The sequence below is a fragment of the Phyllostomus discolor genome, chromosome 15 (assembly GCF_004126475.2).
Source record: "Phyllostomus discolor isolate MPI-MPIP mPhyDis1 chromosome 15, mPhyDis1.pri.v3, whole genome shotgun sequence".
Taxonomy (NCBI): domain Eukaryota; kingdom Metazoa; phylum Chordata; class Mammalia; order Chiroptera; family Phyllostomidae; genus Phyllostomus; species Phyllostomus discolor.
The window spans coordinates 24,569,533-24,582,985 of NC_040917.2; the positions used below are offsets into that span (position 1 = coordinate 24,569,533).

A 13,453-nucleotide genomic window follows, 5' to 3' on the forward strand; every position below is an offset into this window, starting at 1 on the left:
ATAATTTTAATAAATTAAAAAATATGCAAACAAGTTTAAGAATAAAATTCACTAAGTCAGCCCCAAATGGCGAGAGCACCCCAGGTGCACGGGTCCAGGGGCCTGGGCCCAATAGCAGGCAACGCAGGCAGGCTGCTCCCCCTCGTGGGTCTCACTGCGCCAGCAGAGGACACAGCCACTAACTAATCTTTGCAACTCATCAGATCAGACTTACTAGTAATTTCACAAACGTTTCTCGTTACCCGCAGAAGGAAATTATTCAACGTGACATTTCAAGATTAAAATTCTGTCTAACAAGAAACCATGAGAATGGACGAATGTCTACAAAGGCGATAAAAATATGTCACTAAACAGCTATTTCAAAATAAAACATTTTTTAAAGATTTTATTTATTTATTTTTAGGGAGGGAAGAGAGGGAGAGAGAGAGAGAGAGAGAGAAACATCAATGTGCAGTTGCTGGGGGCCATGGCCTACAACCCAGGCATGTGCCCTGACTGGGAATTGAACCTGTGACACTTTGGTTCGCAGCCCGCGCTCAATCCACTGAGCTACGCCAGCCAGGAAAATAAAACATTTTTTAAAACATCTTTGATACACGTTTTGGTGCTACATTGAGGGCCAACCTTTTGTTAATGGAAACAGATAAGCTTCTTTCTCTTATAAGGGCCTGCACAGACTCCCAAACATCGTTGTCCTTACCAGGACAGAGCGGTAGCAAGTCCACCTGACCACTGACACCAGGACCCGATGACACCAGCGGGCATCCCACAGATGCGGTTTTCAGAGGCACCTCGACAGTTCCAGGGGTGAGGAAGGCCAGCCACAACTTCCCCATCCGGAACTCACGAACAGTAAGAACAGCCGAGGTTCCTACTTACTCACTGGCATGTCCGTCACGTCTTATGTGCTACATTCTAAGCCCAGTTGTGCTTGTCTTTGATCAAACGGTCCCTTCCTGCTTTGTTGTAGCAGATCTGGTATTCTGGACACTTCGCTGCACTGAAAGGGGAGAACTGTGTACAGACAGGCCTGGACACCCTTCAGACCTAACAGACCTGCTCCCTGCAAAAGGAAGCAGGGCAAACGCTGTGGACGCTTCCACTCTTGCTCAACCAAGGGAAGGCTGGGGAAGCCCCTCGTGCACGTTCTCGTGTCTGGAATCCCTTCTGGGATTCCGCAGAAGACATGAAATACATGTCACCAATGGTATGTGCCCCACGACCGGGCTCAGCAACTTTCGCAAAGCAGTGTGGGCAACGGCAAGGTCTTGCAATGTGCCAGGCCCTTGCCGCACCGAAAGACGGATAAAACTTGTAAAGTTACTACTCAGCCTTCCTGTGGGCCCCGGGTTAGATTGTCTTACTCTCCAGAGTCATACAGAGAGCCCGAGGAACCTCAAATTTCCAAGCGTGTTGTAAGAAAAGGAGCGTTAATCAAAATACTGAAGCCTTTTAAAAACAGTTATTATTACGTCCATCTTACAGATGTTGGAGGATGGACAGTGAGTGGAACAGACTTCAGAGATCAGATCCAAAAATGCTGGAGCCATACGGGCGACATCTAAGATAACACCTCCCAGTTATCGCTTGAAGCAGAAACAATAAATTTATAGAAACTGTTCAGCTAGAATAAAAACTCAGTGACGAGTGCCTCCTTGGAATCTGACAGTAAAGGAACTGGAAAGGTGTTCTATGGGGTCAACTGGTGTACCTCGGTGTTCCTGTCTCACTGATTTGTAACAAAATCACAGCAGACAGATGTCAGACATGCAAACATTTTTAACCTAGAGCATCACTTCCTAAAAGAATTATGATGATTCAGAGAGCACAGATGTTGTTGAACAGTTGTTTCCTTCTCATGACAAGTGAACTGAGTGCACCCTAACACCAAACCAGCCAAATCTCGTGCCAAGGAGTCTTCGCCCCCAGCTGAAACCTGCTAAGAGACGAGGACACTGACAGTCGGGAAAGGGACCTGGCAACGCGGCGGTTTCACCATCCGTGTCGAAACTGTCCTGCGCCTTTCTCTCCGTGACGTTCTTTTGCAAAGAGAGGACACGGAAGGCTCTGTGATGACCGCTTCGTCTTTCAGCAATTAACCCCGTTCAGAAATAATTGCTCCACAGCAGCCCCTTTCTCCCTGTTGGGTCTCCTCACAGAGACCAGGCGTGCGGCGGACCGCACCAGCGGCCTGTGAACTCGGGGTCATCAAAACGGCGTTGCTCCCCAGTGATGTTTCCAGCGGCTCTTCTCTTAGGAGCCAGCGAAACCCCCTCCTCCGGCGGAGGGCAGCAGCAGCAGACACGCAGACCGACTCCACCAGGAACCAACCATCCCTGAGCCAGGAAGGACGAGTACGACCTTCCCAGGGTGGGGGGGAGTGAAGTCGCGCCACGCCCGGGTGTGGACGGGCTCAGAGGGGGGGGGACTGTCCGCCCACCTCGCAGACCGGGCACGCCCAAGTCCCCTTCGCTGTGCTGTTGTAGAACAGCACGAGGCGTGCCCTGTTCACAGGCTGAGTGCACCCTGCCACATCGCTGCCTGGGGGCTCGGTGTCGCTCAGCCGATCTTGAGAACATCATCACGTTGTGCAACTGAAGCCCATTAAACAGCAACTCCTCATTTCCCGTCCTAGCGCTAGATGCTGGGGGAAATTCGGGCCGTGTCCCGTGGGCCCAGTAGCCTCCCCCCATCCTAGCAGGCAACAGGGGCCACCTCCTCCTAGGTGTCCCCAGCTGCGTTCCCCTCACGCACCTCTGAGACGAACCTGCATGTGTGTGCACATGCTAATGCGTGTGTCAACTCCTTCCCATCTGCGAGCCCCACCGGGGCAGAGACCAAGACTTCTTCGTTACGCTGCCTGCTCACGGCTGGACAAACAGGGGATCCCTGAGTGTCTGACGTGCGAGTGCAGGAGCGAAGGAGCGCACGAGCCAGCAGGCGGGCAAGCCTGCACCTGAGGACCCGGGCGCGACACTCACCCAGGGTCACCAGGGGCCTCCTGGCTGTCACCAAGTCTACCGTCAGAGACACCACGTGCAAACCCCCAAACCCCTCCAGAAGCCGGGACTAGCTCGGGATCTGGAAGGTGCCAGTCGCCTGGGAGAGTGGGCAGACCCGCATCTCCTGCCATCCAGCCTTCCTGGCTCCATTTCCAAAGCGGAATTGAGAAATGTCTCTATCCCGAACCCACGGAATGGAAGCGACGACCTCTGACATTCCTCGCCCTTCTGCCTACAGGTCAGTGTGGCCAGGATCACTGGCAAGGGTGCAAACAAACAGGAGAAAACCATTTCCCCAGGAAACAGCTTAGTCCATAGAATTTTCTGATAACGGGAGAGAGCTGGGCCTTAAGCGACTCTTTCTAAATATAGACCCTGCCCGACCCTGCCGCTGGAGGCTGAGCCCCTCGTGGTGGCGGGACGAGCTCAGGGGGCTGTAATCTCCGCCACCGTGCTCTCCGGGCGGGGGGCTGGGGGGTGGCTGGCGCGGAGGCTGCTGGCACTTGTCCTGGCACCTACCGCAGAGGCTAGGGACCAGCGAGGAAATGCCTCGCCTGAACGACGGAACCCGCTTCCTTCCTCACGGCGGAAGCAGCGGGAAGAGCACCTGCCGGCGGGCTCGGAAAGGGGCGGATGGCACCGGCACCTCTGGAACGAGGGAGCGTGGAGCGATCCCCGTCTGGGGCGATTTCTGCATAACGCTGTGTCAGAAAGCCCCCGTGGAACTCAGAGGGGTGTCACCTCCCGAGAGGCCAAAACATGTCACCGGAAAAATTCAAATGGCACCAACACGGCATATGATAAAATATCGTTCTAAACCTCATAATCAGAAGTGTTCGTTCTTGACATGTGTATATTTTTAAATTATGTATCAATATGTTTTCAAATGCTTTAACAGAAAATTACTTAAAACAAGCAGGCGCTGACTGCTCAGTGAGCAGAGGCCTATTGGATGTGCCAAAGTGAGGTCTTCAAGGACGCGAATGCTCCGGGTGCGCTGGTCAGAGGAAAAGAACCCTAAAGGGAAAACCAGCAGGACCTGACTACAGACCCGGCTTTACCCTTGGACTTGGGTGTTGCACAGGTCACAGTCTCACTACACTGTGACCCCACTGCCTCCTCCCAGACCCTCTTCCTTCCCAAGACTCGGGCCGAGTGACGGGGGCGGGTAGTGGGGTCACAGGAAGAAGCTACTTCACCGCGTCCTCCGTGCTAACACGGATGGGACGTTCACCCATGGCCACCCATGGCCGTGTCACCAGGCTGTACGAACACCCAGTATAGTGAGGCCGTCGACCTGGGGCCAGCTACACATTTTGTCATGACAATCGCTTGTTCCAAAGAGGGCTAGCCATAAAAACTAAATACAAGATACCCCGAGGTGTGAACATAAGTCTGTTTAATCCTTAAATGCTTTCACTGATCTGCTTTTCACGAAATAAGGAAGTTAAATACTTTGCTTCTAAAAGAGCCTTTTTTTTTTAATATTATGAGTTGTGATATCAAAAAACCCATTATGGTCAACTTTATGGCCTTCTGCGTGCGTGCGTCCTGTCCTTCCGTGCGGGGCTTGTGTGCGTGTGTGCGTGTGTGTGTGTACTTGCACCGTCCAGAGGGAGAACTCACCAGCTTTCTGGGGAGCAGAGCTTCCCCATGGAAGCCGACAGCACAGGGAAGGGGACGTCTGGCCCTCAGGCCAGACCAAGGCCAAGGCTGCAGTCTGGGAGCCCAGCCCAGGTCCACGGTCACTCCCAGTCCACAGACTCTTCCAGGGGAGGGACAGGGGGGTTCCGGGGGTGGAGCTGAATTCAGTTGGGAGCTATTTCTATCGCCAGGAAGCTTTCCAGAACTACTCCCTACACGCCCAGCACTCTCTCAGGGGATCCCTGTACTTGGGGCAGCCCCTTTGTGGTGTTTGGTGCGGGGTGAGCTACTGAGGGAGGGGTGCAGGGGGCCCCTCTGCCCTCCCGGACTCTGCAGACAGACGCCGACCCCTGGGACCCCGAGTCCCGTGAGTGACACTGTCACTTCCATCCACCTTTCCCAACCACGACTAAGATGGCGCTTGCTTCTACGCACGCATTCAGCTACCCAAACGGCTGCGGGAGGAACTCACAAACCCTCAAGGACTCTGACTGCCAGGCAGGAACCGTGGCCGACTCCGGAAAGAACTACTCTGTAAAAGCACGTTTTGGTGTTTGTCCCTGCTCTCCAAGGCAAGTTCAGGCGATTTCCGGCCACGGGGGCCCGGCACGCCCACCGAACCTGCAGAGGAGCGGACACGCCCCACGCGGCCCGGCCCGCGCCCACCCGGCGGGGAGCTCACCAGCAGTAGTCCAGCAGGTGCGGCGGCAGCACGGGGATGTAGATGTGCTGCCAGAACATGGGGAAGAGCAGGGCGGCCGATCCGTGCAGGCAGGCGGTCAGCTGCAGGTGGGAAGAGGACAACGACAGTCAGTGGCCGCGGACCCTCCCAACGCTGCGGCAGCTCTGAGATGAACGGCAATCCCAGACCGGCCCGTTCGGCAGCCCGCCCGCCATGATCCTTACTAACGCTGCTGCATGCAACATGTCTGCAAGTGCTAGGTTTGGGGAGCCCCTCTTAAAACCACGGCACGTAAGCAGCTCGAGCAGTTCCTCGGGCCTCTCGGGTGGAGAGTGGTGTGGTGGAAACACAGTGTTTGGGGTCAAAACTCAGGCCACAGAGAAAAGTGAAACGGAAACATCAGGCGAGCCTCGTGGCTGACCTGGTAGCACGTCCCTGTTCGTGCCGCCCAGCCCAGGCCGCTGCGAGGACTGCGCGCGGTTAGACTCGGAGAAAGGGGGAGGCGGGAGCCCCCGAGGGGTATCGTTAGGGCGGACTGCCCGAGGAGGGAACGCGGCCCGACAGTCCGACAGCAGGGGCTGCGGGCGGGCCACGGTGCCAGGGGACTCTGCTCACTGACACAGAGCATGTCACTGTGGACCAGCCAGCCGCCCGAGCTTGACAGCTGCTCCGCGGGAAGCCGGCGACATCATCATCCCGCAGTTACACTGTTCATTTCAGGGGAGCCCGGTGTCACCGGGCTTCAGGCCACGGCAGCTGCCGTTTTCAAGGTAACTGCCATTTTATTGTTCTGTGTTTGGCGAGCGCTTAATTAAATGTTTCTAATGCCTCACAAAAATGATGCCATTTTTTTTCCTTCCCTCCTAGTGACCCGCCCCAGAACTCTTTCTGTATGGTTTTCCGTACGTTTTAACTTATATTTCTCTGCGTGTAAAATCATTTTTAGCATCGAAGGCAACAATTAAATCAGCATTCATCATCATTTTAAAGTTCTGCCATTGTCTCCATTTCAAGGTAACTAATTGAATCATTTTATTCAACTAGAAAATCCGAATTCAAAAGTAAAACCATCTGAAAATGAACCACGCACTTTCTATAAAACCATTATTTCTATTTTATTATATGAGAACTTAAAATTTACACGTAGTAATCCAAACAATATAAAATAAATGTATACAAAGTAATTTAATCTTTTCTATTATTGAATTGATTTGGGCGGCACTGGTTAATGAAACCATGGAGGTTTCGGGGTACAGTTCTATAACACGTCGCCTGTACACTGTACTGTGCATTCGTCACCCCGAGTCCAGCCTCCTTCCGTCACCATCTGTCCCCCGTTTACCCCCTCCTACCTCCTCCACCCCTTTTCCCTCTCAGGTCAATCTTAATAGCAACATTATCTATGCTAAAGAGCAAAAGAGCTGTACTGAATTTTTAAAAATCAATTAAAATAATCTACTCTGAACCAAAAACATAAAAAATGTTGATTCCAATTACATTCATCTTTGTCTATTATATATTTATTTTCCAGTTACGTTTTTAGTGAATTATATGTGTAAAACAATATATTTTGATTCCATTCAGAATGCTGTCATTAAAGCGTTCTAGTACTTCACACACATACACGCTCTAATGGTTTATCTACAGCGTCCTCTCGGTGAAGATTGGTTTTAAAATCCCTTAATTAGGACACACGATGTACCACTAGGAGGCATTCCAATACTTCTGTTTAACAACTAGGGACTGGGACGTGTTTATCTCATGTATCTGAACTAGAGGGTCGTCCAGCCCGAGTCGCGCTCCCCAAGGACCAGGGGGCCGTCCGGGGTATAAACAGGGAGTCATCCAACGTGCAGGAGCTCTGTCCCCACTGCGGGGCGACCGGACGGGCTGAGGGCCCTCGGGCAGCTTTGAAAGGCGGCTCACTTGCTCAGTTTCTCCATCGCTACCCTGGTGACTGTTAAAACGACTCTTTTTAACCCCTAAAAAAATGGAGAGTGTTCCTTTTTTATTGCTGAGGAAAATAACAGTGTAAGAGAGGAAAACACATTCTCAAGACAAAGAGTTGTAAGGATAGCAAGTCGTTTTTTGGGCGCATCTAGAGTCCCAAGTACTCTGTCCACTGCTGGATGGACACTTTCCCCTGCCCCAGGAGTCAACCTGCATGGAGGGCACACATGACTCACTGCTAAGGCACAACGTGAGTTTGTGAACTTGACTGGTTCTCAGAGGGTGGCCCCACGATGATACTACAGCGGTCAGCACATGCCAAGGGCCGCCTCTGCTCATCCCAGTCTACCAGGAAAGAAGGAAGTCCTTCACGATTTGGCAAACTTTTGGATCTAAGGGTGGGTGACAGGGACAGGTAAAAAGACCACCTCTACCCAACCAGTTTCGGCCTTAGCAGCTAGAATGAATAATTAAAAGGAACACAGCGGAAATGTCCATTTCCGGTGGAACTACAAGGAATTTGCTTTTGCGAACATTCAGTCTGTTGACTGTGCAGCTCCCATGCGGAGACTTCCAAAGGAGGAAGAAGGACCCCAAGGAAGACCCCCCGTCCCCACCGAGCAGCACGGAGCCACCGCGTGATTAGGACAGAGAAGATGCAAATAACTACAGCAAATGTGTTAGAGCAGAAAGAGTCCAGCTGCAGGTAAAGGGTTACCATTAAGAAAAAATGAACTTGCCAGGAAACCAAACACAGTTATCCACAAGCTGTGTGACACAAGAACAACAAAGTGTGTCACAGACAGGGGGGGGGGGGGGGCTGTGCCACCGGGACGCTGCGAGACGCGGGCCTGCCGCCAAAGCAACCGAGAGTCCGTTTCCTGGTGTTCGCCCCGAAAGGGCCGTGTCTGAGCCATCCACCCCCTCTACCCTCCGATCAGATCGGTCCTAGCGTTTTATGTTCTTCACGAGACGGGGGGTCGTTAACAGAACGCGTTAGCTTGACTATCATTCAGACCCACCTTCGAAACAGACCTCAAGATCCGCTCTAAAGGCTTTGAAGCACGTCAGCTAGCCATGCAACTGGGAAAAGAGTAGTTTACTTGCCGAACCCAGCCGAAATGAAGTTTTGAGTGCCCACTGCTGGATGCTGTCACCAGTGTCCGCCAGGCTGTGTGACATGTGCCGAACAGAACGATGCCCTGTGTTCACAGAGCTTTCGTATCAGTGGGTGGAGCAAACAGTAAGCAGGTAAAATACGTATTCTGTCAGAGGTAAGCTCTACGAAGAATCCTCATGCAGAGGAAGAGAATCAGGGGTGACAGGGGCTGGACCAGGGACCCGGTCAGATGCAGTGACGTCTGAACTGACACCCGACTGAGACGGGGCAGCCACCGGCTGTGGACTTGGGGAGAAGAGCATCCCCCTTGGGGAGGACGCACTCCAAGGTCCCGGGGTGGGAACACCGTCCCAGAGCCACAGGGGGCGGCGTGATTAGCCTGGGGTGGGTGCGGAAGCGCCGGAGTGAGGTGGGTTTAAGGAAAAACAGCAGTCCTTACCATTCACGTGTTCAAGGACACGTGAATACCTAACCGCATGTATAGCTCCACAAAGCACACTCAGTATGTCGAACTGATACAGTGCCAAAGCACCCAACAGTGTGAGATAAAGTTACTGGGAAGGTCTATCTCCCTCCCACAGCAATTACAGAGTCGGTGTGCGAGGGAGCCGTGTGAAGAGACAGGGCTGGGGCCCGTGCAGTGGACGGACGCACCTGCTAATAAAGGCTGGCCGTGGGGAATGCAGCCACGGAATAAAGGCACCTGGAACTTCCTGTCCCAGGCCACCGGGTCTGAGGTCACTGAGGATGACAACAGCAAACATTCACAGAATGCCCACAACATGCCAGGCTCTGTTCTGAGGACCCAATGCATTCAATCTATTACCATTATTCCCATGGACAGATCGGGACATGGAGGCAAAGGCAAAGGTAGACCAGTTGCCCAAGACCACACAACTAGGAAGTGGCAAGGCCGAGACGCCAACCCAAGCAGGCAGGTCAAGAACCTTTCCTTTCAGCCGCCTTACTGTATACAAAGATTTGAAATTCCTATGCTTAGGAGACTGTGAATAACATCATAATAAAGTATTCTCTCCTGTGTCTCTTCTCTCTGCTGACGGGACGCAGGCTGACACAGAGGCTGTGAGCTCGGTGTCTGGCCCGGAGAACACTGTCTGGGGTGAGCCAGGCGCCCCACCAACGAGGGGTGACTCAATGAGCGAGCACCTGGACGCCCTTCCCAGGGAGAAAGCAGGGTTTCTACGGGACTGTAGGAAAGCCTGAGCTCCTGGGGAGGCTGAGCGAGAGCCCACGGCAGCGGACACTCGTGGGTCTGAGAAGAGTCAGTTCATCGTTACCGATCGCTTTCCCCTAAGGGATGACCACTGTGTCGTGGACTTTTTAAAAACCTGAAATTCTTTAGCAAAAAATGGCTAGACATAAATCTTTCTTTAGAGACACAGTCTACATGGAAATGAGCCTCTCACTTATGAACAGAATTTTTTAAGAAACCTTGGTTCTTTAAAAAGATGAGTGGCAAAGAGATACATTTTACTCATCAAAGAGACAGAAGTCTACTCTGGCATTTCTCTGTACCCGATGAACACTTCCTATTTCATACCATAACTAATAAAAACTTCTTCTTTTAAAAACGTTTGTTATCCACAATTTAAAAGACAAATTTATTCTTTTACACACACACATACACACACCATAGCTCTAAACCACAGTTTCAGAGAGAAAAGACAGAACTGGAATTACTAAAAGAAACTAGGCATCTGTAAGGCAAACCAGCTTTTAGAAAGAAAACATTGCTAAAAACCTCCGGATCAGCACCGCCCTGAGGGCTGGGTGTTCTGTCCCGACTGACCCAGAGGCGACCCTTACCCTGAGGAGTTCGCTGGCTAGAAACCTGAATGCAGAAGGGAGCGGTGGAAAAACTCAGGACGCAAGGCTGGGGGCCAGGTGACGGACAGCCCGTCACGGCGGATTGAGGAGTTCTACAGGCAGGGAGTCGTCACCAGCAGCCGTTTCTGATTCCGAAGGGCTGGGCAGTTATATGTGGAATGAATGTACAGGACGGGACAGCGGGCGGCCCAAGGGAAGACACGTGCTGGCACTAGAAGGAGCCTTGAAACTGGGAGAAAGGGGCAAGGAGGCATCAGGGAGGAAAGCTGTCCCGACTTGCAAGGACAAGGGGGAATGCCACTTCGGCACGGGTGGTTAGCAGCTTCCCAAGGGAGGGGACGCCTCACTGGGCGGCATGCAAAGATGCCTGCGGTTTTGCAGGGTGGTCAGCAAAAGGCAAAGCTGCATGGAACTGAAAGCGTGTGCTGTGATGTCAAAGGGACCCGGTGAAGCCACTTACCGGTCCCGTGGCACCGGACAACGCGCTCCCTCCGAGGCTCACAGTCTGTCTGTCTGCGGTCCAGAGCAGACACTGCCTGCCCTCACTGCAGCGTGAGTGGTGGTGAAATTACCTCAAAGGTGACTGCACGCTACGTACCTCTTGGCCATGACCTCTCCGTCATCACCACCGTTTGTGTAAGTGGCGAGGATGCCGGATTTCGGCGAGGATGCCGGATTTCAGCGAGTACGGCGTGGAAATGCTCTTTGTGGGAAAGGAGGACTGCCTGACCCGAGACACGACATGAGGCAGTGGGGTGGCGAAAAGGGCTCAGCAAAGAAAGGGCAAGGGACTTAGGTCTATAGGACCAAGGTGGGGGAACAGACGGGGGGAAGGAGGGACAACCACCCACGTTGGCCCGGCAGGAGGAGACGGGGGTGGAGGGGAAAGTAGCAAGTGCCACGCAGGAAGTGTTGGGTGTGGTGACCGCTGTGACTTAGGCTGCGGCTTCACCTAGACAGCGCTTCAGAAGAGGAAATCCTGCCCAGCTGGAAAACAAAACTGCACTATGGGAAAACCCAAGTCTAAAAGGTCCTTTAAAAAACACACTGCTCTCAACAGTACTTTTCCTAAAGACAAAGAGACAGCACACACCCTCTTCCTTATATCTGACGCGGGTAACTACTCAGCACAGAAGTCACTCTGTGCTCAGAAAACACCAGCGTGAACCGAAGTCTTGTAGGTCCTTCCCGTGGAGACCAGAGCAAGTGCGGGAACAAAGCTTACAGACCCCGATGAACGACAGCTCGCAACACAGCCCTTAGATAGTTCCGTCATAGTTACACTAAAATTTTTACTTTTTAAATTGAAAGCCAGTTGTTTCCTCTTAGGAGAGGAGTGGACTGAAGCACAGAGCAGAAGTACGTGCGTGCTCTCCAGGAAGAGCGGAGCCCTCGTCACCACCAGGCCGGAAAGAACAGGCCCTCCTGCTTTCCTGTCCAGCAAGTGTCCCCGATGGACCCCCACCCGTGCCCCCCAGCGCAGTGCCCAGGACGACGCCCGCAGCCCCCTGCGAGGCACCCCAGCCCCTCTCACCGAGCGGAAATACGGCGTTCAGAGGAGCGGTACCGAGGGCTGCCGGCTCCGGTTTCAGCCCCTGTACCTGGTTGCTACGGACTTTGGGAAGAATGAAAAACCTAAAACCCGTTCCTCAGGTCTCTCTCCCGGAGAGGCCTTGATAACAGTGCTAAATGGGACCACGTGGCAGCAGCTTCCCAAACATGAGGGGGAGACCCCCTCCGGTGACCCTGACTCGGAAGCAGACCTGGGTCCCCTCTGTCCCCTCCCCAGCTGTGCGGTCTGTAACCCGCAGACAGACCCGCAGACAGACGCTGCAGGTCTCAGATGCGATGCTGACACAGGTGACACGGGGAAGGGACAGGTCCAGGACGTGTAAAATCCAGATGGAGAGGCTAAAATCCTCTGCACGCCCCCTTCGGTCTAACTAAACCTGTAAAATCTACATTTTAATGGCCGATTTTCCGGGGATCGCCGAGACTGCCTTTGCCGACGCCCCTGATGGAATTAATGAGCGACGCTGAGAAAAGCGCAGGCCTGGATGCCTGGGGGTGACTCGAACAAAGGAAGAAATTCCAGTTTATTAGCTCGGCTCCGCCGCTCGGGCCCTACGGCTGGCTCTGAATGTTCCAGAAAGAACCTGCATGCACAGGCAAATCTCTGGAACTAACGTGCTTATGGACTTCGAGAGGGTGGCATTTTCCAACTAAAGGTTGGTCAAAACAGCAGCCACCACGCAGACATCTGCTTCGGAGAGACGCAGCGCGGGCCCCTGCCTCCGCAGGCCACAGAGACCCCCACCCCACCCCCCGGTTAACATATCGCTGATGGGCGGCGGGGAGCCGCTGTCAGGCGCTGGCCTCTGGCGCAGGGACGGCGTGCGCGGCCCCAGCTGACGAGTCGGAGGGGGCTGGTGAGATGCAATTACGGAGGCAGATGACAAGACTTCACGCCCGACTGAGCTGAGAGCGGATGACACGGCTCTAAACAGCAATCTTCCCCACTTCTGGCCCCGGAACAGCAACAAGGCGACTGATAGACCCTTGTAACGTGATGATGTCTCCCTGCGCGCAGCGTGCGGGAGACTGGGGCCTGGCTCCTTCCGCTCCGGCCTGGACGCGCCAGCCTGCGTGAGGCCCCCCCGACCTCCTCCAGGGTTCCCAGGGTGCCCCCGCCCCGTGCGCCCTTGGTGATGAGTTCATCAACAGGATGAACACGGAGGTGCTGGAACTCAGACGCACGCAGAAAGAATCCCGGGTCTCAGCAAAATGCCGCACTTTAGGGTGCAGGGAGAAAACCCATGAAAGTTGTAACAGGGCAACACTCTGGTTTTTCGAGAACGTATCTCAAAACTAGTTTTTCATTGTAAAGTTTCTCACGAGAAAGATAATTAAAAATGACAATCTTGACGACAAACCGTGTGTAAAGAACGGGATCCTCCAGTGGTCGGATTCTCTGACCGCACGTCACCGCTGCCCCCCAGCAAGCGACGGGGGGCGCAAAAATGATTCAGATGAAATTATGATTGGCAAAGAGCCCACCCCAACAAAGTCCCTGAAACTACCCAAAATACGCATGTAAACACAGCTCGATGTATATGTGTTTTAATTTTAAATAATTAAAATTTTGGCTGGAGATTTAAAAAATGATTACATACCCTATAGTCTTTACGGCATGTAAATGATATAAGA

At 53.1% G+C, this 13,453-nt stretch overlaps 1 protein-coding gene across 4 annotated transcripts in view; it reads right to left on the reverse strand.

Moving 5' to 3' along the window:
• Window positions 1-13,453, reverse strand: part of DENND1B (DENN domain containing 1B) — a 143,748-nt gene that overhangs the window by 56,186 nt on the left and 74,109 nt on the right. For all 4 annotated transcript variants that reach the window (XM_028531258.2, XM_028531257.2, XM_036016185.1 and 1 more), the window contains one exon: window positions 5,329-5,429. In XM_028531258.2, the coding sequence (XP_028387059.1) occupies window positions 5,329-5,429 (101 nt within the window). The remainder of the gene's footprint in view (window positions 1-5,328; window positions 5,430-13,453) is intronic.